Source organism: Phalangium opilio, unplaced genomic scaffold (assembly GCF_054372755.1).
Source record: "Phalangium opilio isolate 3A_F unplaced genomic scaffold, DU_Popi_V2 ptg000048l_1, whole genome shotgun sequence".
In the NCBI taxonomy this organism is placed as follows: domain Eukaryota; kingdom Metazoa; phylum Arthropoda; class Arachnida; order Opiliones; family Phalangiidae; genus Phalangium; species Phalangium opilio.
In genome coordinates, this window is record NW_028324170.1 from 2,298,344 (window position 1) to 2,324,260 (window position 25,917).

A 25,917-nucleotide genomic window follows, 5' to 3' on the forward strand; every position below is an offset into this window, starting at 1 on the left:
TAATACGCACTCGTTCTAATGTTCTTTTCATGTTTATACACTGTGAAAACCAGATGACGTGCGTGTTGTGTTTGATCATATTTTAACGTCTATGTTCATTGAAATTCAAAATAACCCAAAGGCTCGTGACTTGTTAAACAATCACGGATATAAAGACAAAACAGACAAATAGAAATAAGAAAGTGAACCAAATTACATTTCTAGCTTTGAAATCTTTGATAATCGCCATATAAAATAATAATAATAATAAATGAATCAAAAGCTGAATTTGCGATTTTCATACTGGACACCATGGAAGGCTTTCATCAACCTCACCATAAGATATGTTCCATAAGTTTGTCACTGGTTACAAACTGGAGCTTGTCATGAAGTGACGTAGGTCACAGATTCTCTTAAAGCGACGCCTGGTCAGGCGCTGCCAAAGGCTTAGTACAGACTAAATAGGAAGATGAAAGTACTGCAAAACCGAGTGTAGTCAATCGAACCTTCAGCTTTGCGAAATATAGGTTGTGTCATACTTATGGAACATATCTCATAAACTTATGACCTCACCTACGTTACAATCTGTTATTTTCATTTTCGTTTGATTAAATAATCGAAACCAGTCGTAAAATGCAGTGCGTGTAATTGCACTTAAATGGAATATTTTGCTGTTGGACGTTGCGAATTCTCTGAATGTATCTAAGTTAAATCAATTAACTACAAATTCTAGTTTCGCGTGATACCTCTAACTAAATATTTGGACTTAAAATTAATTGTATTTTTGGTAGGATCTAAATTTTTTGTTGCTGTCATATAGTCCTATATAAATGCCAAGTGAGACGTCCTTGGATTTCCCACACGACATTATGAAGTTTACGTTAGAGTTGGCGTTCTTATTGTCACTGGTATTTGTCCTTTGTAACGTAGCGGTTATTGGACAGGAACCCGCTCCTGCAGGTAACGTTTTGGCAGCATATTTCCGATCGGTTTAAGTAAATTTTCGTAACGTTATTGTAATTTTTAGCGGGATTCGATGCGAACGCTGGTGGAGCTGGGACTGGGATGGATGCTGGGGCTGGTGGGGCGGACGCTGGGGCTGGTGGGGCAGACGCCGGGGCCGGTGGAGCCGGTGCAGGAGCGGACGCGGGTGGAGGAGGTGACGCTGGTGCTGACGCGGATGTAGCCGAGGATGACGCGGGAGCTGACGCTGGTAATTAACTTAGATATACGTAATTATGCTTGAAACTGATAATATTTGTGGTTCTTTTTAAGGTGGTGCAGCAGGAGGCGGTGGAGGTGGAGGAGGAGGTGGTGGTGGTAGGAAAAAGAAAGGCGGCAATGCCAAAAGAAAGCGTCTTCGTCAAATTGAAAATAGCCTGAGGACAGCCCGACCTTCTGGAGGTGTACAACAAGTCAGGTATAATTTTATATTTTCGTTTCTACCCCAAGATGGATTATTCACCTTTTTTTTTTCATTGTTTAGTCAGAGCCTTAAGTTTAAAAGCAAATACGGTTTTAAAAATTTCCCCAGCAGTTTTTTTTTGTTTAAATTTAAGTCGTAGCGATCTTAATGGAGCCAACTGAAGATATCGGGGATGTCATTAAGGTTGTGTATATTTGACGATTACATTGACGTTGTTTGCGTGGTATCATTCATTGGGTGGTCCATTTATTTTTGACTGTCCCATTAATTTCGTATAAACTGAATCTGAACGCTTGATAACGGTCTATTTGAAATCAGAACTGCGCGCAGTAAAAATGGTTAACCATCGCGCGACACTTTTCAAGTTAGTCGGAGTCATTTTGATTCTACAATTAGTGCCTTCCCCAAGCCATGCTCAAAACACTAAGCTGTCTGGCGGTGTAGGTGGTTCTGGAGGTTTAGGAAGCGGAGGTGGATCAGGAGGTCTAGGCGGTGGTGGTAATATGAAAGGTGGACTAGGTGGTAATGGTAATATGAAAGGTGGAATGGGTGGTGGTTTAAACGGTGGTGCAGGCGGTGGTTTAAACGGTGGTGCAGGCGGTGGTTTAAATGGTGGTGCAGGCGGTGGTTTAAACGGAGGTGCAGGCGGTGGTCTTAAAGGAGGAGGTTCAGGAGGTCTAGGCGGTGGTGGTAATATGAAGGGTGGACTGGGTGGTAATGGGAATGCGAAACTTGGAATGGGCGGTGGTTTAAACGGAGGTTCAGGAGGATTGAGCGGTGGTATGAACGGAGGTTCAGGAGGATTGGGTGGTGGTGGTGGTCTTAAAGGAGGTTCAGGAGGATTGGGCGGTGGTATGAACGGAGGTTCAGGAGGATTGGGAGGTGGTCTTAAAGGAGGTTCAGGAGGATTGGGCGGTGGTTTGAACGGAGGTTCAGGGGGAATGGGAGGTGGTCTTAAAGGAGGTTCAGGAGGATTGGGCGGTGGTTTGAACGGAGGTTCAGGGGGAATGGGAGGTGGTTTGAACGGAGGCTCAGTGAAAATGGGAGGTGGTTTGAACGGAGGTTCAGGGGGAATGGGAGGTGGTTTGAACGGAGGTTCAGGGGGAATGGGAGGTGGTTTGAACGGAGGCTCAGTGAAAATGGGAGGTGGTTTGAACGGAGGTTCAGGGGGAATGGGAGGTGGTTTGAACGGAGGCTCAGTGAAAATGGGAGGTGGTTTGAACGGAGGTTCAGGGGGAATGGGCGGTGGTTTGAACGGAGGTTCAGCGGGAATGAGCGGTGGTTTGAACGGAGGCTCAGGGGGAATGGGCGGTGGTTTGAACGGAGGTTCAGGGGGAATGGGAGGTGGTTTGAACGGAGGCTCAGTGAAAATGGGAGGTGGTTTGAACGGAGGCTCAGGGGGAATGGGCGGTGGTTTGAACGGAGGCTCAGGGGGAATGGGCGGTGGTTTGAACGGAGGCTCAGGGGGAATGGGCGGTGGTTTGAACGGAGGTTCAGGGGGAATGAGCGGTGGTTTGAACGGAGGTTCAGGGGGAATGAGCGGTGGTTTGAACGGAGGTTCAGGGGGAATGGGCGGTGGTTTGAACGGAGGCTCAGGGGGAATGGGCGGTGGTTTGAACGGAGGTTCAGGGGGAATGAGCGGTGGTTTGAACGGAGGTTCAGGGGGAATGAGCGGTGGTTTGAACGGAGGTTCAGGGGGAATGGGCGGTGGTTTGAACGGAGGCTCAGGGGGAATGGGCGGTGGTTTGAACGGAGGTTCAGGGGGAATGGGAGGTGGTTTGAACGGAGGCTCAGTGAAAATGGGAGGTGGTTTGAACGGAGGCTCAGGGGGAATGGGCGGTGGTTTGAACGGAGGCTCAGGGGGAATGGGCGGTGGTTTGAACGGAGGCTCAGGGGGAATGGGCGGTGGTTTGAACGGAGGTTCAGGGGGAATGAGCGGTGGTTTGAACGGAGGTTCAGGGGGAATGAGCGGTGGTTTGAACGGAGGTTCAGGGGGAATGAGCGGTGGTTTGAACGGAGGTTCAGGGGGAATGAGCGGTGGTTTGAACGGAGGCTCAGTGAAAATGGGAGGTGGTTTGAACGGTGGTTCAGTGGGAATGGGCGGTGGTTTGAACGGAGGTTCAGGAGGGATGAGTGGTGGCGGTCTTAGCGGAGGTTCAGGAGGGTTGAATGGTGGTGGAGGTAGTCTTAACGAAGGTTCAGGAGGGTTGAATGGTGGTGGAGGTAGTCTTAAAGGAGGTTCAGGAGGGTTGAATGATGGTGGAGGTAGTCTTAACGGAGGTTCAGGAGGGTTGAATGGAGGAGGCAGCTCAGGTGGTCTTAAAGTGGGTGGAGCTTCCGGTGGAGGTTCAACGAACATGAATGTGGGTGAAGAGGGCTCTTCGGGAGGAGGTGGCTCAAGCGGTGGTGTTGATGGGGAAGCTGATCTAAATTCAGAGGGTGGAGGTGGCAATATGAATGTGCAAGGGGGAGGTGGCGGTAGAAACGGTGGGGGAGGAGGCCAAATTCGTCAAGGCGGTAATGTTAATAAAAGGAGAAATAAGTTAAAGAACATCCAGAACACTCTTAAAACCGCCAAGGCTTCCGGTAACATGGGCGGTGGGGGAGGTGTCGTCAGACAAGTGCAATCTGTCAGGTAAAATGTTCAAAGTCATTGCTAAGTGGAGTTATTAGAATTACATCAAGTATCCTTAGACATTTTATTGCTAAACCTAAAATATTAATTAGCATTATTTTATAATAGATACGTTCCAGCGCAATCTGCTCAAAGAGTCACAATGGTTCAAGGAGGAGGAATGAGTGGTGGTGGGGTTCGAATGGTCCAAGGAGGTGGAAGTGGCGTCCGAATGGTCCAAGGAGGTGGAAGTGGCGTACGAATGGTCCAAGGAGGTGGAAGTGGCGTTCGAATGGTCCAAGGAGGTGGAAGTGGCGTTCGAATGGTTCAAGGAGGAAGTACTGGCGTTCGAATGGTCCAAGGAGGTGGAGGCGGAAGTGGCGTTCGAATGGTCCAAGGAGGTGGAGGCGGAAGTGGCGTTCGAATGGTCCAAGGAGGTGGAGGCGGAAGTGGCGTTCGAATGGTCCAAGGAGGTGGAGGAGGAAGCGGCGTTCGAATGGTTCAAGGAGGTGGATACAGAGTCCAGAATGTCGGAGGAGGGGTACCAAGTGGAGGTGGTGTCAGACTCCAAGGATAGATAATTGGTGCATGAAACAATGTTAATATTCGTTACTAAGAAACTAGAATTGATCGCATTTCTAACTCTTGTATTTGTAATTGTATTTATTATTACAAACGTTTTAACAAAAAGTTCTAGAAGATTATCTTGGCCATTTCTCAATGTCTTTATTCTAATAACTAATTAGCAACTTATTAGTAGCTCATAGTGTCATAATTTCTATAGAGCTATTTCAGTGGGGGAAAAATTTCGTCTGCTACGAAAATTGGGCCTGCCTTTGGCGGACCAGGGCGGCCATTTTGTGCAGATTTTCTCTATGGGCAAATAGCATTGGTGACGCAGCCATTACCCCTCTGAAATAGCTCTATACTTTGATATCCAGCCCCGAAGATTTTTGTAGTGACGTCTGGTCGTCTGCTCTTTTTTTTTCATTTGGAAAAAGGCGCGTAGTCAATTGTGTTCCTTCCAAATTTTGTATGAAACTCTAATTCAAGTTGGAAATAATTAAAGGTAAGTTAATTTCGTTTTAATTGCATTATTTAGTAGCGTATTAAAGTATTTAATAGTGGGTCTACGAGCATTTATTAGTTCACTGCTGTTTGCGCGAATACACGGAAAGTCGGAAACCATATCCATTTTGCATCTTTAAGCCTTGGCCATTTAAATCGCTGAATCAGATACCTAAGCGAGAATTAAATTTCCATATTATTAACTCATTTTCAAACTACGGTGGCAAATATTTGATATTTTAGAGTAATTTAAACATCCATTCGATGCTTTAAATCATTTCCTTTCGCAAACTGTGACCCTTTTAGTCAAATTGAGGCAAATTTCTTGTACCTTATAAGTTAGGTACCATCCCTCCCTAAGGTATGAAATTCGCGTTAATCCTTTGAGATATAGTTAAAACCACCTCTCCAATTCACCGGAGGCGGTACCTATAAAGATGTTTCATCGTCCTAAATAATAAATTAAGATATTTTAAACAAGCAACCAAATCTGGCGTTGCCTGTGATTTTTTTTAAAAAAAGCCTATGAATATAATTTCTTCTTATATTTTCTTTACTGTATAAAAATGTGAAGAAACTCGATTACGTATTCAATTTGAATATGTAGATTCCCACTTTACTTCCGTCCGCCCCTTCCCCCCTCCCCAAGTTGCCTTCCTTAGGAAGTATCGTTTCGTTTCTTTGGGGGCATCCTATTGTAGAGGCGAGGGGCATATCCCCCCTATGACATACAATATCTTTTCCAATATCGCCCCGAATTATTAGAACCCCCACCATCAAATTTACTCATAGAGTGAGCCTTGGGGGACTCTGTAGTTGGGAGTAAAAATCAAAAAGGCCTGAAGCCTTAGTAATCTTGCCTTATCACTCGAGGAAAAAAAGGGTGCCTTATACACCCTTTGCCCAAAATTGAAACTCTATGGGACAAATTCTATAGATATAGAAGCCTTACCCTGAGAGCCTTGGGATAATAATAAAGAAATATATACAGGGTGTTTGTGAAAAGTCCATCAATAATGAAAGGGCGTATTTATTGGGCCATTTTGAGTCGAAAATGTTCTATGACATTTTGCCGTCCGAGCCACCGTTTTCGAGTTATGATTTGAATATTTTAGGGATGACCCCTTCATTAAATTAGCGCTGTCTTTCAATTTCTTAATTAAATTTAAGGGGTCATCCGTAAATTACTCCAATCATAACTTGAAAACAGTGGCCCGAACGGAAAAATGTCATAGAACATTTTCGACTCAAAATGGCCCAATAAATACGCCCTTTCATTATTGATGGACCTTTCACAAACACCCTGTATATGAGGTTCTTCGTAGCTTACACACGTGATTTGAAGTAAATATACGTTATTATATTGGTAAGCCTTGGTTTAAAAATCTTTTTAACTTTATCTCTATATGGACTTTGGGTGTTAGATATTTAATGGGCTTAAAGGCTGACACTAAATAGCTCCGTATCTTAACTGGACAGGTCTATCTATCTCTAGGCGATATAAGATGCTTTTGTTAAGATTTCGGAAATATTTCAAAATGATATTAACAGATGTTTGTTGTTGTGACCTGAAAATATACCACTTGTTATTATGAAATTCCAGAAATACATCTGACCAAAACTATTTGTTAGAGTTAGGCTTAGAAACTGGAAAAATATTACTTTACTTGAAGATTCATTAATTTCAAATTATTTTATATAAAAAATAATTAAATAACATAAAACTGGACACTAGTGGGTTACCAAAATAAACCATGACCTTGACTGAAGGTCAGGATGACCTGAAATTATGGTCTAGTGACTCCATCCACTTTACTGGAATGAAATTGAAGGTATTTTTAAATAAATAAAAAAAAAATATTTTAAGTTTAAAATTATCCGTCAGGGAATTTGAATATTTCTTATAGTATAGCTATATTTATTGACGTACTCTAGTTTTTATTTGAACAATTCATTTTGAAATTTGCATATTCCCTCCTCCCCCTGTCACTATCTTTTCATTATTGCATCTTCTCTTAACTTGGCAAACAAAAACCATACAGCTTTTTGGCAATATTCCTGTAGTTTTTGTCAAGGGTAGGAAAAAATAGTAAAATATTCAATAGTGTGTGGGAATTTCTAAACGCAAAATACAAACACACTTCTGGCGTCAATTTAAACGCTTGACTTAATTTTCTTACAAAATACTCTTATGTTTATTTAGGCCCCTCCTCCCTTCATTTCTTAGGTGGTTAGGCTTAGCTATAGATGGTTTTTACTGTTGTCAGGCTCTCTGTGAACTAACAACCAAGTTTCTCAAGTACTTAAGTTCAAAGGTTCTGAACTAAGATCGCTCTGAAATCAATAGAATCGTTCTATTAGCTTACTAATGGTCTGGTAACACTTAAAAAGTAGTGAGTGTGATTTGTGACAGTATTTAGTGCTTATAGTTTGGCGAATTTTTAGTGGTATATTGTATAAGTGCTATAGATTTATTTGAAACGACAAAGTTCACGACCCCCAGGGCTCCTGGTTTAGGGAAAAATCACCCAAATTGTGAATTCGTATCACGAAAAACGGAAGAGGTTGATATTACTATGGTTTTCACTGTCTCAGCGTGAAACTGCCCCCCTCTCCTCCCCCCCCCAGAAAAGAAAAAAAACATAGAATGGGAATGGAGCTTCTTTAATGTACTTTAACCCCTACCCCTTAACCCCATAGAGTCACTGTCTCAGAACCTACTATTTCTGTCCCTATGCGCTGTAACATTGTTTATTAATCCGCCCCAACATCAGCTACATTGCAAATGCGATGTGATATTTAACTATTTCAGTCTATAGTGTCAACGAAAGTAAATAAAACCGAAGTAGACCCTTCCTTACCTTTGTTGGAATGGAAATTAATTTATTTAAACAGTTTTAGGGACGTTTCAAAGATATTTAAAATTATTAGGGACATTTCAAAAGGTATTTATAATTATTAGGGACATTTCAAAAGGTATTTTTATTTATTAGGGGCATTTCAAAAGGTATTTATAAATAGTAGGGACATTTCAAAAGGTATTTTTATTTATTAGGGGCATTTCAAAAGGTATTTATAATTAATAGGGACATTTCAAAGATATTCAAAATTATTAGGGACATTTCAAAGATATTCAAAATTATTAGGGACATTTCAAAGATATTCAAAATTATTAGGGACATTTCAAAGATATTCAAAATTATTAGGGTCATTTCAAAGATATTCAAAATTATTAGGGACATTTCAAAGATATTCAAAATTATTAGGGACATTTCAAAGATATTCAAAATTATTAGGAACATTTCAAAGATATTCAAAATTATTAGGGACATTTCAAAGATATTTCAAAATTATTAGGGACATTTCAAAGATATTCAAAATTATTAGGAACATTTCAAAGATATTCAAAATTATTAGGGACATTTCAAAGATATTTCAAAATTATTAGGGACATTTCAAAGATATTTCAAAATTATTAGGGACATTTCAAAGATATTTCAAAATTATTAGGGACATTTCAAAGATATTTCAAAATTATTAGGGACATTTCAAAGATATTTCCAAATTATTAGGGACATTTCAAAGATATTTCAAAATTATTAGGGACATTTCAAAGATATTTCAAAATTATTAGGGACATTTCAAAGATATTTCAAAATTATTAGGGACATTTCAAAGATATTTCGAAATTATTAGGGACATTTCAAAGATATTTCAAAATTATTAGGGACATTTCAAAGATATTTCAAAATTATTAGGGACATTTCAAAGATATTTCCAAATTATTAGGGACATTTCAAAGATATTTCAAAATTATTAGGGACATTTCAAAGATATTTCAAAATTATTAGGGACATTTCAAAGATATTTCAAAATTATTAGGGACATTTCAAAGATATTTCGAAATTAGTAGGGACATTTCAAAGATATTTCGAAATTATTAGGGACATTTCAAAGATGTTTCGAAATTATTAGGGACATTTCAAAGATATTTCGAAATTATTAGGGACATTTCAAAGATATTCAAAATTATTATTTAGGGGGATATTTCAAAGTTGCTTTAATTAAAAACACCAATCCAGTAGTTATTACTCCATATAAGACAGGGGGAGTGCCTTAAGAAAAATATTTGTGAAAGAAACGGAGATATGAGGAAAATTGGTTTTCCAATAGATATACTTCATTTAAATACTTTAATTTAACTGAAAAAATGACTTAGTGATAACTTCTGAATAATATAATTCTGGATTCGATATCTTGACAATGTCCCAGGGATTCTTTTGGGCAAGACAAAAAGAAAGTGTTGATGATATTTCTTCTGAGAGACGAAATTCATTTGAAAGCAGAGAGAGAGAGAGAGAGGGGGGGAGGGGGGAAAGCCTATCTGCAAGTTTTTTTGCTCTGTCGAATGTCGTTTAGCATGTTGATGAGATGATGCAGTAGAAATAGAATGGGGTATATGGGGGTTCAAAAGTCATTCTCCTACTAGACTCCCAGAGAAAAAACACTGTCCTCTCCCACTCTCTCTTCTGTTCCTCTTCTTTTAATTCTAAATGGATTCCTATATTACTAAAGGACTTGAAATTGATCTCGCTTTCTTTATTTTCTCCATTTATATCGCGTTCATTTAAATCCACCTAAGATTCCCCGAAAATTAAATTAAATTGAATTGAAGACTTTACAGGGAATATCTGGAAAAGTCAGGGAAACACTCTTAAAATCATAACTCGAAAACAGTGGCCCGGACGACGGTAAAAATGTCAGAGAACATTTACGACTCAAAATTAAATTACAAACTAAATTAAGGCAATATTTCATTCATCAAAGGAACAGTCTCGAGCAAAATTTTATTTTTAGGCAACACGTCATCATGTTAGTATGTCTTGAAAATTTTCTGATTTCTTCCCTGCCAACTATAGTAGCAAAGGTTTATAGATAAAAACCAAAAGTATTATATTTTGTTCAAGCTCGCTCGTGCAGTGTAATACGTGAAACCTTCCCCCTTTACCTCTCGGAATAGTGTCGACCCCCTCTGCCTATGACAGGTAAAACGCGTGAATAGGCTCCTAAAGTAGTACCAAAAATTAACGATTGGATCGCCACCTAGGGCCGGAAATTTTTGTCCAATAAAATTTTAAAATGTCCCGTAATTTTGTTAAAAATTAAGGAGGTCACTGGACAGTTAGACCAATAAATTTTCCGAAATTTTGATAGCTTGACTATGGAAATGCGTTACTATTTTTGCACACTCCATTGGACAAGTCAGACAGGGGGTCACAGGACACATGTCCTATTATAAATTTTCTTATTTCCGGCCCTGTCGCCACCACCTTTCTATAAACTTTTGCCCTCCAAAAACCTCTTCTCTGACTGTTTGGTTCGTGTAAAAGTTGAAAGTAGGGTAGAACTTTGCTTCTCATTTTACACGACGTTTACAACCAAAGGCAGGGTGGGAACTGCTTGAACGTAGTACACTTTTTATTTTTATCTACGAACTTGTGATATTAGGCAACCCTTTTTTCCCCGGACTGTATACTGTATATTTTTTTATTAAGTGTGTCGCGGGCAAATTGGGTCTAAGCCTTATTATTTGGGGGGGTACGGGTTTCTGCACTTCTTAGAAAATCGTCTCTCTATTCGTTACAAATAATCAATTGGTTATTCCCCTAGCGGATAATTGGCACGAAATAGGTATGGTGGCAAACACAAATATAGACTTTTCTATTGTAACTGGGTGCCATTTCGTATATACCTTCGTCTATGCTTAGTTACGGTTGAGGGCGAAATAGGGCCAACTTAATATCGAAGTAGTCTATTATAAAAAGGGAAAATAGCGTCCGAGTTATCCAGCTTTGATTGCAATCAATAGAATGGGCTTCTCGTGTTTATATCAATGACAAAATAGATATTCATAGAAGTTCATCTTTCGAAGTAAAATCTTTACTTTCAATTACGAAGGGCTTTCATTTAGGTCTCTTTACTTTAGGGTTATTACTTCGGTTTTGTGTATTGTGTGGTAAGAGAAATATGTTACGTATATTTTGTGTGGCGAAATGGCCAACTCTTTCTTTAGGACCAGGTGCGGGCCTTCCCGACCAATTTACTGTAGATACGCACTCACTCCCTTTTTATATGAATTTAGTCATTTTTATCGTGAATATTATGTATATAAATGAGGTATATTTTAGGTACAATTATGCCTACCATTTTTGAAATCGTGTATTTCTATCGATATTCATGGACTAATTTATATTATTCCTTAAAGTATAAAGTTACTGTTGATACAGACGCTGTTATATATATATTTTTTTGTATGAATTTATTCAGTTTTACTATAAATACAGGGTGTTTCTGATAAGTGTGCATCCATAAATTATGGGGGATGTTCTTATATTCGATTCTGAGTGAAAATGTTATTTATATCTCCATTTTGCCCTACACTGTAATTTCGAGTTATGAATTTAAGTGTGTTTTAGGGATGGCCCCTTAATTAAATTAGAAATCATTGTATTTCAGTTTCATAATTAAATTTAAGGGGGTCATCCGTAAAATACTCCATCCAATCTTAACTCGAAAACAGTGTCCCGTAGGGCAAACAAAATGGAGATAGAAGTTACATTTACGACTCAAAATCGATTTCCCAAAGAACTTATGGGAGATTTATCAGAAACACCCTGTATAATATTGAAATTAGGTACAACTATGCCTACAATTTCTGAAATCATATATTTCAATATTCATGGGCTAGTTTTTATTATTCCTGATAGTATTATTTTCCTTTTATTATTATATAAAATTATACAATCGCACTGAAAATATTTTCGGAACAAAAATTTATTACAATATGTGTTATTTAATCAAAAATCCATCAACATTCATTGATTATCGATAAGTATTTTATATATTTTAACTTATTGACCTTTGAAATCAGCAACGAATTTAAATATTTACTTTAGACAGTAATAATTTTGAAAGAAAATGAAGAGTAAAAAACCCCTAAGTTTCTTGTAGGTTTTCTTTTTCTAGTTGATTATAGGTTAAACATTAGAGTCTGGTCGACAAAATCCTAAACGAGGCGTATAATACCATGGGGGTTCTAAAGTTATAACGGGGTTTTTATGCTAAAAGTTTAAAATTTAAGGGGCAGTTGATGTACCGTTCATTATTGCGAGTTCCCTCAAGTGCACTTGAAGTTTAGTATAGCATTCTTTAAGAAATTTGGGGTGTTTTTAAAGTATTTCTGCCGACCCAGAATCTTTTAATAAATTACAATTATTTAAAAGTCTTTGTAGACTACACGATCCAGAAAGGGGGAGGGGTTTTTCATTTACAGCCTGGGTTTATCCCCCCTGCTTATCTGCAATTTTTGCTGATGTTAAACTAAAATATTCCAAAACATTTTCATATCTCTTAAGTCAGGTGCCAAACCCTTATTTCTTACACAAGGTGTTCCCCCCCCCCCAAAAAAGGAGTAATTATAGGACCGATGCAAGAAGTTATATCTAGTTTATTAGGGAGAATGTATAAATTCGCCATATTTCCAGCTTTATCTACAGTCCAAACGTAGACGTGTCCGGAGTTAATCCCCGCCGCCTCTAAATTACAACCAGCCAGCATCTCATTGGTTCTTGAAAACTCACGTCAGCGCGACGCGAATGACGAAAATTACAGTCATATTTTCCGACTGAGGAGAGGCGAAATAGCCGGCCTCCTTTTACGTCCCCCCCCCCTCCTTGTATTTTGAAAGGGGGACTGGGACTATGGGGCGCGAATACTTAGGCATCTTACACCTTCTCCCTAATAAACTAGATATCACGTATTGGTCTTAAATAAATACGTTCATAGGTAAATATAGGATATGATAATTGACCAAGTCTTAAGAAACTAAGAGAGATTTAATTACTAATCCATTGGGTAATTAACCAAGGCCTAACAATTACTAAATAGTCAATTTGAATTGTTTTTCCTTGAAGAATATTTATTTGTTTTGGGATTTTCTACTGTCTTCCATTTCTCCAAAGATCTAGTGTGTTATGGTTTTGACTTAACAATTCCGAAACCGCAGGGCTTATCCTTAGCACGGTATTCCAGGGTATGTGTAGATAACCCTGGGTGCCTTTTCCCTATTTTTCTAGATTTCCCAAAGCAGGGTAGAGTGCTTTTCGTCGTAAGGCGAAGCTTTAAAGTCTAATCCTTCATTGAACCATGTGTAACTGTTTTTCAATGTAAGAATGTACTATAGTCAAACGCCGGGGATATTATCATGGTTATAAGTAGCATAATTGCATTAAGTATGATAGATTGGCACTTCCCAAAAATGTTTCAGGGCTACCGTGATGCTAATTAAGTTAAGTTTTGTGGCAAAATGGAGATAGAAGTTACATTTTCAACTCAAAATCGTGCACCCAAAAGAACATCCCCCTTAACTTATGGATGCAGACTTATCAGAAACACCCTGTATATATAGTGCCAGTTTTGATTGGCAATAAAATTATTTAACAAGTTGGTGTGTCGGATATAATAGTGTGCTTCATACTTATTGTTTTTACGTTACTTATATCATGGTCTGCAACGTGTTTGATGGAAATTCCGATTGCAAATTCGTATAGTTCTCCCAGACATTGCGGGTGGTTTGAAAAGTTGAGTTTTGGCAGCTGAATTTACCTAAATAAGCTAGTTTGAAGTTAAGTTTTCCACGGGTCCGACTGATGTCTTGGACGAATCACTTATTTGACAAAGTCTGAGACCAATTGAAAGGATACCGCCGTCTCCACAGCATCGAATTTTAAGGAGTCTTAAATTAATAGCTTACAGACTACCTTGAACTTTAAAGTTCCTAATTAAATTAACGATTCTCTATGCATGAAAATTTAACAATGTTTCCATGTCTCTAGAGTAACAAATGCCAATATCTTTGAAGTGCTCAGTGATGTATAGATATATAAATTTTTTTCAAATCGTTTGAGCATCAGGTGCGCTCAAAGGCCTAATTAGATTGTATCCTTTTTTATTATACTTTTGAAAAGGACAGTTTGACTTACGAATAATCTACTCCAAACTCCACGCACCCCAACCTCCCCACCCCCATGCCCCGGGGGGTGGGTTATTACCCGCAATTTTTAAATCCATTTTAATTAGAGGGATCTTTCGTTTTGTTCCCCCGAAAAACTCGCGTGCCCTAAAGGTCAAAGGGAAATTTGGTTAAGGGTCACTACTCACTTTTGAAGGTATATGCCGCTGTCAAAATATGTACGTTTTGAATTCACGTTTGACGTACTGTACGCATTGTCGTCAAAGTAATTGGGATTATCTAAGAAGATATTTAATATATGGCTTACCATAAAGGTTGGTAGGTAGGACCCAGGGTACAATGGACCATTTTGAGTCGAAAATGTGACTTCTGTGACCTTTTGCCCCCAAAGGCCACTGTTTTGGAGTTATGATTAATTAAATTAGAAATCATTGTCTTTCAGTAATTTAAGGGGTCGTCATAACTTCTCCCACCACACTTTTTGGAACACCTTGCATATTTATAATACTGTATAGTTGTAAATTTGAGTATGTTAACCTAACTTAACTAACAGTATATTTGGTATAAACCAAGACGAGATAATCCCAGATGAGACCTAGGTTAGGAAAGAAAAAAAAATACTTAATGTTTGGCTTTGTTTTTTGTGGGTGCATTGTCACCATTAGAATATATTAAAGAGGTCTTTAGATGACCAAGGGTATAAGACATTCTATGGTAATGCTTTTATTTGGGACGTGACATGACCACTAGATATGTGTTCAACCATAAGTCTATAAGATATGTTCCTACCATAAGTATGACAATACCTATGCTTCGTAATGCTAGAGACTTACAGCTCGAGCTAGTTCGAGGATTACGACAAGCGAGAATTGAAGTCCTACACTCGGTGGTTAATTTTGCAGTCCATCTAGGTCTTATTTAGTCTGTACTAAGCCCCAATATGACAGCGCCTCACCAGGTGTCGCTTCATGACAATCTCCAGTTAATAACCAGTGACAAACTTATTATGAAACATATCTTATGAACTTATGGTTCAACCCATATAGGAAACTTCCTTCCGTTCTGTTCTTCTTTGTTAGTTCTTTATCAACAGTTACCAAGCGTATGAAGGAAACTAGTAATATTTATTCCATTCTGGAGGGTCAAGAGTTTCACTATAACCTCGAGTTATATTCCAAGAATCGTTTGTCCAGTTGTCAAGACACTAGGACATTTAATTTAAGCCTACTTTATTGTCTCAAGTGGTAACTGTCCAGTTAGTGACCAGGCGTGTTTGAATAGTGAAAATTTTTGAGAGAAGGGTTGGAGGGGAGATACGCCATTAATTATATTTGTTTTTGGCGCTCAGTTATATACCAAAGGGAACAACAGGGAGCAGTGCATCCTTTGGAAATAATAAAAAACACTTAAAAGAGATCCTCGAGCGCGCTGAGATCGAGGAAGCTGGAAGGAATTTTGCTTGCGCGAGATGAGTCCCGTGAGGAATTTCCTTTCCTTTCTCGTGTTTTCATTCGAGGGGTCGAACATTTACCTTTAAATAATATTCATAGTTACTGTACTAAAGGCCCAGATCCAACAAGAAAGAGGTTGATTCTAGGCGAAGTGAGAAGTGAGTCGCGACTTAAAATGGGGTAGGCAACACTCAGTATTGGGACGTACAATGGGGTTGATACACTGCGCAGTCTCATGATACAAAAAGACTACAGCGCAGGCGCCAAAAAGTGAAGGGGAAGGCGGTGTTTTACTCCCTTATCTTTCCCTCTTATTTATATGGAAATGGTCAAGGTCAATTTTTACTGGTTTCGTACTTTTATACTTGATGGCATATAGACCCAACCAACAAATCTTTTGAATTTTTAGAACGGCTCAGATCTTGTTCTCGGGTTTTGAGGCGAGAAAGGGAAAACATGATTGCCTTGATTTAGCCATGCGCAGAATCTTTTTTACCCCAAGAGTCAGACTCTAATCCAATCAGAAAAATAAAAGATTTATTTTCGTCGCTCAACGACAGATGGTACTACAGTCAACTTCGTTGGTCACGTGATCCTATCCCTTAGATGGAGACGAGACCAAGCCAACTTGTTTATTTGTTGGTTGGGTCTATTGATGGCCAAGTAACAAAGGAGAGAGTACGGACGTGTTGTGGTTGATGGCGTTCAGCTTGGACTCTTGGATCTGGGCCTTTAAAGATATCTTTGAAATGAAAGAGTCCGTTCCCTCTTTTTTGGCTAACGGCTGTAAGGTTGTGCAGAAGCGAAGAAGGATCATTGTCGGATAGCTGTTCGAGATTAGGCACATCACCACCACGGTATATACCAGTACCGCGCGCTTTGCTTTCTTTGAATATAACAGGCTAATCATTAGGATGGTACGCTCTCTTTCTCTCTCTCCACTTGACGCAAAAATCGGGGGCTTCCCTGGCGTACACCCATGGGCCTTTTCAATTCAAACCTAATGCCATTTAAAACCTATCCTAGCGTATGGTTGAAAATGATAAGTCGCCGGAGCTACGCGCCTTAAATGGTCGAAGTGGGATATCGAATCTGATCTGATGGTACTTGAAAAAGAATTTCAGCAATTTTTATCTGTAGACCTCTCCTATCCTATATAGCCACGCTCTTTTGTGTTCCAATAAACCATAAACTCAGACTCGCATTCGTTCTTCGTTAAGTTAAATTTAGAATATTGTGGTTGGTATCAGTCCTTGTTTTATTTCCTTTTAATGAAAAACTAATTAATCGAGTTTAACATAATTAACGGTAACAAACGCGATTGTTCTGATTATTTACACACAAAATTATTATACGGTATTTCGCCAATAAATTTTAAACCATTGTATAAAAGTAGGTGCGAGAGGTAAGATGCGTGTATCAAAATCAGGGTTCATACAAGCCTGGAAAACCGGGAAAACCTGGAAAAATCAGGGAAATAATTAGTTGACAAAAACCTCATGGAAAATTCAGGGAAATCAGGGAAGTTTGCGTCAAACAGTTGCCGAGTAATTAAGCAAAATGTTCGTGAACATACCCTCCATAGGATTAACATTACACTATACTTTGGAGGCTCATAACTCTGGTTATATTAGAAATACGGGGATGCCCTTTGAGTATGTTATAGTCCAATTTGTCCCCCATCCAACCATACTGAAAACTTAGGGCTACGACAAACAGGGCCCGAATAATTAAGCAAAACGTAAACAAACAACCCCCTCCATAGGAATAGCATTATACTAAACTTTGGAGGCTCGTAACTCTGGAAAATTCAGGGAAGTATGTGGGGAAAAACCTGGAAATCTCAGGGAAATTTGTTTCCAAAAGTGGTATGAACCCTGAAAATCCATCGAAAATAATTAATTTCAAAACGTCCTAAGGTCACTAATTAGGTGACAAAAAAGACATATCAGAAACACTAGGCTGTATAATTTACTTCTTTTCTGGTCCTCTTTTTAGAATTACAAGGTCTCGTAAATTTACCAACAATTCTTTATTCTCTAGACAATTTTCTAAAAACTAAAGAAAAAAATTTAGTTTCCCCGAATTTTTTGATGACTCCGTGAAATTCTTTGAATTCTTCCGAAAGTCGACCGACCGCCGGAACTTATTTTGCACTCGACAATAAATAAAAAATTGCCCTCTTAATCTATGCAAGAAGGTAAATGCAATAGAGTGGAAGTATGACCTTGCTATATTTTTTACGAGGTTTTATAGGGAGAACAGTTTGGTACTTAATTGTAGAGTTGGGTTGGTATAAGATAAGATCGGGGATGTATATAACAACACGTGTTCTTTCCGGGCGGGTTGTTCCTAAGGCGGATGGATACATTCTAAATCCCTCTTTTCAGAGAGATGTAATCCCGCGTCTTAAGCCGCTATAGCTAGCCCACCGATATTAGCTACCAAACTATACATCGGTTTTTTTTTTCTCCAACCGGTGTTCAAGAAATACACGCGCTAAAATGAGTTTTCAATGAAAACCCAATACTAGGCCCTATCAATCTTACTACACAAAGGTACACATTAGCACGTTTTCAAACATTGCGGCGTTTTAACAGACTTCACTAATATCATAACTTTGTCACTGGTTACAAACTGGAACTTGTCATGAAGTGACAACGTAGGTCATAGATTCGAGGTAAAGCGACGCCTGGTGAGGCGCTGCTGTCAATGGCTTAGTAATGCAGACTAAATAGGATTAGATGGACACACTGCAAAATTAACCACCGAGTGTAGGACTTCCAATTCTCGCTTGTCGTTCTCGAACTAGCTCGAGCTGTAACATTACGAAGTATAGGTAGTGTCATGACACTGTCAAAGGCTTAGTACAGACTAAATAGGAAGATGGACTGCTAAACTAACCGAGTGTGGTACTTCAATTCTCGCTTGTCGTTCTCGAACCGGCTCGAACTGTAAGTCGAGCTAGAATCATGATGACACTACCTATACTTCGTAATGCTAGAGACTTACAGCTATGGGCTGACGGGCAACACCGGGTGCCTTTGCTGCTAATAGTGGGCGAATTGAAGCCTTCCAGTATGAAACTTATACGTTTCTCATCTCGAACAATTTATTTCTTCCACACACTCTTTTTCTTATCAATTGCTTGGAATGGGGAGCCTGTATAGATTCTTGTTCTTAGCAACGGTAGGGTATCCCAGCATGCATTTGGGGGAGAGAGAGAGAGAGGGAGAAGGAGAGGGAGAGAGAGTCCTTCATCTCTGGAGGAGCGAGTCTAGCTTGACGACATTTAATAAAATATATCGACATACATTCACGGGAAATTTATCACACCGGCTTCTTCCTTCTTAGTTCCTTTTAACGTATATATAAGAGAAATATGAAACATTACACACACACTCTTGTACGGGTTTAATAAGCGACTCAATTGTCGTGCGTGCACTTTGGGGATTGTGCTCGGCCCAAAAATGTAATTAAATTCGACCATGTACCTATGGAAGGGTTTGGGGTGGGAGGGATTTTTGGAAATAAATATGGTTATACATCGAGAGATCGAGAGGTCGTAAATTTTAGCTTTAGTCGTACTCGTATAGTCGTCGTGTTTAGTAACCCCTAAATCCCCCACTTGAAAAGTAGCGTTTTGTATAGCCTTACTTGGAACTAGAGGGTTGTTTTTTTTTATTCAATTGTTTTTAAAGGATAGCATCAAGAAGTGATATCTAGTTTATTAGGGAGAAGGTGTCTAGCTTTATCTCCAGTCCAAACGTAAAGTAGGTCCGGAGTTAATCCCCGCCGCCTCTAAATTACAACCAGCATCTATCTCATTGGTTCTTGAAAACTCACGTCAGCGCGACGCGAATGACGAAAATTATTTATTTTCTCTCCGACTGGGGAGAGGCGAAATAGCCTGGCCCCTCCTTTTACGTCCTCCCACTTGTATTTTGAAAGGGGGACTGGGACTATTGCGCTCGAATACTAAGGCATCTTTTACCTTCTCCCTAGTAAACTAGATATCGCTTCTTGATAGCATTGAAGCATTATTATTTCTTATTAATTCTATTGGGATAGGTAAACCGAGTCGTAACTTTGTCTAAATAAAAATATTGTTTTGTATAGCCTTTGTTGGAACTAGACATGTTATTATTATTTTCTTTTTTCAACTAGGCCTACATTTAAACGAAAACATGGATACATCATTATTTCTGTTCTTATTGACCCTATGGGGAATAGGAAAATTGAGCCTTGACTTCAAGTGTCTGTATAAAAATAAATAATTGGGGTTTGCTTACACGATCGAGCGAGTGTATATAGAATATCAACTGGCCATTCTAAATATAATTTCAGAACTCACTGCGCCCGTTATGGGACTTGAAATATACTTAGTTTACAGGCTAGGAGGATTCATACCATTTACACAAGGAGGCCTGGTTTTAGACTCAGGCCTTATTGTGAAGCTTGGCCTCCTTGTGTAAATGGTAAGAATCCTCCTAGCCTGTAAACTATGTATTATGATCCATGTTATCAGAAGGGGATAATAGAAGAAGGATGACACTCTTTATCCTTTTAATACTTTAGTTATGTAACGTCATTCTTCCCAGGCTCACCCTTTTTGTTTGCTTTCCTGCTCAACAAACTTCAGATGGGCATCGCACCGTGGGGTCAAATCTATAACTGTTTGGTACTAAATCCTCAGCAATCAACCCTCAAACCTTATCTTGACATGGGACGAAAATTCACAAGCGTGCCTTGGCAAATAATTAAGCGTAATCGAGTAATGATGAGGGAACTATTTATCGCGTATGTGATTTGGTTTAGTAACCTTGCTCCAAATGCTCTGATTTTGGGAAGAATGACGTTACACTTACCCCGCTTTGTGGTACACTTCTCTCGGAGAGAAGTATTATATACTTCTGATATTATTAACTGGTATATCGCAAGGTCTATTTCAAGAAATGAGCTAAGTGAAGTAATTCTTTTAAGCTTATACTTCATGCGTAATTTACGCTCGTGTCGCAAAAGAAATATATGTATTTCTTCCTTGCACTTTGCTTTCTTTAAAAATTACAAATTTCACGCGTATTTTTCGGTCCGCGACTTTGGTTGGTAATTGTGAAATTTATCGATGTAACTGTTCATAATTTGCCAATTTAAACTTAATACGATTGTAGAGACTGGTTTGTTTTTATTATGTCTTTATCGCGATACCCAAATAGTGGAACCATAAATTATGGGTTTGTTTTGGGGAATTTACGTAACGTAGCAAGGAGGGAAATGAATAAATATATGTTGAAATGTAGAATTCCGTCTGTGGTACAAAGCGTACAAGCTTACGCGCTTTACACTAACCGTATTAGAATTCCTTTATTAACATTATTCGACCCTGAATTATTAATACGTTAAAAGCCTAGTTTCCATCCTTTTATAAACCCTATTGTATCCCTAATTACGCCGTATTAACGCTTAATCCGCGAACAAAGTTGAATCTGCGAAGACAAGAGCTTGTAACGGAATTTCCTAGATGAGAGACAAGGACACCAAAGGAAGGTTTCCGTGACATATAAAATTGTGGACAATTCTCCAAGGTGCTTGGTTCATTTTATTTCCTTTAATTAGAATAAAGCTATAAGTGCGGTTTAGTTAAGTGTAACGGTTTTTAGAATTCTCCGCGTTACTTCAATGAAATTGAACTTAAAATGTGGTTGATTTAAAAAGGAAAAAAAGGGAAAAAGGGAGAAACGACTAGTTCCTTCGTTGGTTAGATTAAATCCGCGTGTTTCCAAATAATATCTTCATTTGTGGTTACCGCGGCGGTCATTGTTTTCCCCAAGTAATACCTCTATAAGTAACCTAACGAAAATTAGTATGACACTTAATGAAGGTGTCTTAATTTCACTGTACAACTTGATTTATGATGCAAGTCAACGTACTTGTTAAAACATTTTGTTGACAATCAAAACTGCATGCTTAGCCTGTAAAGAAAGACATGTAAATACGAGAGAAATCAGTTTTTCTCTTTAAGTTGCGCAGGTCTAAGAACCGTGTTGAATATGGTTCCCAATTTATTGCAATGTAGGCCTTCAAGGTGTTTGCTCAGAATGCTAAGATTTCAAGGTGAATTTTTAAGTAGTAACGTTGTTATCTGAAATTTTACGCCAAAGACGTGATTTTCAAACTGGAAACCAAATATATGTAAATCTATACTTAATTCTTATCAAAATTGTTTAAAATCACGAAGAATGACGCCTTACTAAATGACAAAACTCTCTTATCTCTTCGACATACAGTCTCTCTCTCTCTCTCTGGTCAAAACACAGTTAATTATGAATGCTTTAAAATAACACTTGAAGATTGAAATTGCTTAGAAAATGGAGTATTTTCGGTATTCGGTAGAAAGGGCAACTTTGTAATGGAGAATACTATTCAACCCATATATAGAAAAGAAATTACTCAATATATTAACTAAAAAGATGTAGGATTAATACCGGCAGGGATAGATTTAATTTTAGAAGCAGGAATGGAGAACGGTTAGTATTTACTTCAGTCCGACTCATAGACCACCCAGTATAGAGCCCCTCCCTCCAACACGTAACGAAAAGTTTAAATTATCTTATTGGCTCACTTAAACTATGTTTTTTATGACGTTGCTGACGATGACGGCCAAAAAAATACGTAATTCCTTTTTACCTCTGTCGCTATGACCCGCCTCTTCTTTCATAACCCCCCCCCCCTCCGTCGCGTGGAAGGGGGTCTGGGACTTTGACGCGCGCCCAGATTACTCTGTTCTCCATTTCTACTTCTAAAATTAAATCTATCCCAGAAAGAATTTTGTATTGGCTCTGTCAGTGATATTTTTTAACAAGCTGTAAAATAGCGCTTTTTATCTTTCATTATTATTGTGAGAATTGATTAAATTCGTATATGCTATATTTATCCGGTAGATTAGCTAGTGCAGATTTATAGGCGTTGCAGGGGTGGCTTCTTAATGGAGGGTGGAGAAGTTTCAACTAGAACTTTATAAGACTATAACGATGACGTAAAGCTCAGCTTGACGCAAACTAAGCGTATTTGTAGTTTTAAAAGCCCCCCAAAACTACCTTATTCCAAAAGCGACTATTGAAGGCTGTGTTGATGTTGAGAAGTCTACTTTTCTTTCCTATATGGAATTTAAAATTAAGTATTCATACGCGCCTTCAATTTTATTACCATAAAGTCAGCTTGAACTATTTATCCCCTTCTTCCAATATAAAGTATCTTGTAAGGAATTTTAAGTATATCATAAGTTTATAAGATATGGTCCATCATAAGTTTGTCAATGGTTATAAACTGGAGCTTGTCATGAAGTGAGTGAGGTAGGTCATAGATTCGAGGTAAAGCGAAGACGCCTGGTGAGGCGCTGCTCTCAAAGGCTTAGTACAGAATAAATAGGACTAGATGGAAGTCCTGCAAAATTAACCACCGAGTGTAGGACTTCAATTCTCGCTTGTTTTTCTCGAACTAGTTGTCTCGAGCTGCAAGTGCCTAGCATCACGAGGAAGTAGTGTTATACTTATAGAACGTATCTTATAAACTTATGGTGTGTATATATATGTATATGTATATAAAATCGTTCTTATTCCGATGGACACTTTCCCAAAGTCGATTACCATCTCGTTCCAATACTTATTGAAATTGACATTAATTGTTATACTTTTCCTTCAACGGTTGGGGGAATAGCTCTTTTAAAACCTTAAGCAGGGGATAGGAAATTTGGTAGCTTTGTCCATACAAAAATATATAATACTAGCCGTTACCCGCGGCGTCGCTCGCGTGTAATAAGAACTTCCATCTAAAATGATATAAAGAATGTGTGGATTTTACTGATGACTAATATTTTTGTAGCACCCTAGGAGCGAAGGCACTCGGCACAGTCCGTCAGCCCGTCGGGATAATTTTTATTACTTTTTACGCGGACATTATTTCATAAAGAAGGGTTTTTAAGTTTTTGGGCGCCATTTAAAAAGATGGCAACAAATCGAACCCAAATGACCATTCAGCCCGTCTATAGGTTAAAGGAAACCAGTGTACTAAATATTTGTGAAATCGATTGAAACGCGCGTACTTAATTGCATAGAGAATATTTTTTACATTTCTGGGCGCCATTTTTTAAGATGGCGGCGGATTGGAAAAATCTTTCTTACTACTTATGAGTAACGTTCCTGCAAATTTTCAGCCTTCTAGGGCAAGCGGTTTGGGCTGGGCGTTGATTATCAGTCAGTCAGGACTTTGATTTATATAGATATAGATGAGAGTATGCACTGGTCAGCAAATGGATCGTTAACGTTGCGGATAGTACATCAAGGTTATTTTTTTTTTAAATTTAATTTCAAGACTCGCTATAAGAGCATGTATGAAAAATAGGATCTGTAATCTTATATAATACATATAATTAGAAAAAAAAATACTGAGAACTTTTAAAGGGTAAGGTTTCGTCTGTAGCTTCTAAATTTGGTAAGCATAAATTTTAGATGAGACTAGGGGAGCGGGGGAGGGGTGAAAGGGTTAGAGGTTTAATTTAATTTCATAGTTTTAGAAGTCGTTGGAAAGCCGACTCGACTGATATTGAAACGAAGTACGAGACTGCTTGCTCCAAAACCCCGACCAAAAGTTTTAAAAATTGAATTCAAGCGTTATTAAAATTCCTTAAATTACTAAATACCGCTCGACCCTTAACTTTTACACGGGATTATTATTATTACGAACGTTTTTCTATTGTATTCTTTAATACCAAAAAGAAAATATTTAATAAATGAAAAAGATTAAATTAGGCGCGTGACTTTAATTTTAATTTTAATTTCAAAGTGAAGCAATTCGCGTGAAAATTGATTTTTATTATATTCAATTGGAAAATTAACTCGATGGACTGACTACTATTCTTATCGTTCGGATTGAACCAAGGGGTTCCTTACTCATTTAAAAGTCCAGGGAAATTTTAATTAAGAATTGGGATGAAATTAATTAGGGAATTTGATTTTGGTTGAAAAGGTTTCTTTTTCAGAATTCTGATTTGGTTTGGTTTAGCAGACGTCACAAAACCAATGGTGGCACAGTATTCCTCGTTTTAGCAGACGCCACAAAGCATGGCGGCGCAGTAGGCCTAATTTTTAAGACTAATTAAGTGTACTAATTGATTTGGAATAATAGATCATTTATTTTTTTATTAAATATTTTTCCTTTTATGTTTAGAAAAAGGATGTTCTTTTAACTTGTATAATGTTATGTTACCTGAACTTTACCTTTAACAAATATCCCCGCAGTTAATATTGACAACTAGCTTTTATTTGGTGCAAAAATTATTTATTAAAAATTAAATGAAGTAAATACACAGTTTAAAACCTAGTTGTTAAATTTTATTCGAGTTTGTTTATTTTTATTATTGTCTAAATTAGTGTTTGTCCCCTTGTAGAAAGTTACCAATTAGGGTTTAGGGGACGGTACTGTCGGTACAATCTTCAATTTCTAAACCTTGCTTCTCTCGCATGAAGTATAACGTAGTTCTCTAGTTGATTTGCTTTTTAATTAGATGTTGCTAATGGTCCCCCCTCCCCTCCCATCCCCTAAAATCCTCACCTTTGGAATACCACCTACACAAACCTAGGGAACAGACAGACGACGGGACAAGTGCAAACTTTGTTTAATGAGCTCGCCAAATAAATGACGTGTCCCGGTCCCTATTAATACGCTTTTTTTATTTTTAATTTTTAAAAGCATTTCGAAAGAGATAAGTCGAGACCGTGCATGTCTTTCAAATTTTTAATATTTTTTTTTAATTATTATCTCGTAAATAATTAAGCAACACTCAATAATGATGTACCGTAGACACATTTTCTTTAATTTATTTATTTATTTAATTTTCTTTAATTTAATGATGTGTTCAAGTTAGATTATTTAATTATATCGTCTTTGACAAATAATTAGTAACTACGTTTTACTTAATTGTATTTCAAAGATTGGGAATTATTTGTAGTATTTTAGGGATGACCCCTTAATTAAATTAGAAATCATTGTCTAAATCAGTTTCTTAATCAAATTTAAAGGGGTCATCCGTAATATACTCCATCCAATCTTAACTCGAAAACTGTGTCCCTTAGGGCAAAGAAAATGGAGATAGAAGTTACATTTTTGACTCAAAATTGTGCACCCAAAGAACAATTTATGCCAAACTTATCAGAAACACCCTATATAAAAGAAAAATTACCATTATATTAATCATTTTTTGTTAACTTACCCTTTCACACTTCCATTAAAAAATTGTCGCGAATTTTTCAGCTTAATTCGGAAATACGATTCCACTTAACGTAAATGCGAA

At 38.0% G+C, this 25,917-nt stretch overlaps 2 protein-coding genes and 1 long non-coding RNA gene across 3 annotated transcripts in view; 2 read left to right on the top strand and 1 right to left on the bottom strand.

Annotated features, from left to right (window-relative positions):
* Window positions 1-1,407: 1,407 nt before the first annotated feature.
* LOC149673627 (uncharacterized) lies at window positions 1,408-4,723 on the top strand. Its single transcript, XM_089840017.1, has 2 exons — window positions 1,408-4,040; window positions 4,149-4,723. Exons 1-2 carry the CDS (start codon window positions 1,741-1,743, stop codon window positions 4,594-4,596), a joined length of 2,748 nt encoding a protein of 915 aa, XP_089696143.1. The 5' UTR covers window positions 1,408-1,740; the 3' UTR covers window positions 4,597-4,723.
* Window positions 4,724-4,972: 249 nt separating this feature from the next.
* The window catches only part of AstA (allatostatin A), a 35,050-nt gene continuing 14,105 nt past the window's right edge, over window positions 4,973-25,917 (top strand). The window contains exon 1 of the mRNA XM_089839253.1: window positions 4,973-5,088. The gene's annotated coding sequence lies outside the window, so the exon portion shown is untranslated. The remainder of the gene's footprint in view (window positions 5,089-25,917) is intronic.
* LOC149673629 (uncharacterized) lies at window positions 5,054-6,084 on the bottom strand. The gene is made up of 3 exons (XR_016366893.1): window positions 6,040-6,084; window positions 5,419-5,537; window positions 5,054-5,259 (listed from the first exon to the last, which is right to left on the bottom strand). It is a non-coding gene; the product is annotated as an uncharacterized LOC149673629 (long non-coding RNA).

What these genes read in the sequence shown, in the direction of transcription:
- LOC149673627 (XM_089840017.1), top strand. Translation starts at nt 1,741, where the DNA reads ATGGTTAACCATCGCGCGACACTTTTCAAGTTAGTCGGAGTCATTTTG. An exon ending in AGACAAGTGCAATCTGTCAG is followed by an intron (nt 4,041 to 4,148) that starts GTAAAATGTTCA and finishes ATTTTATAATAG; the next exon opens with ATACGTTCCAGCGCAATCTG.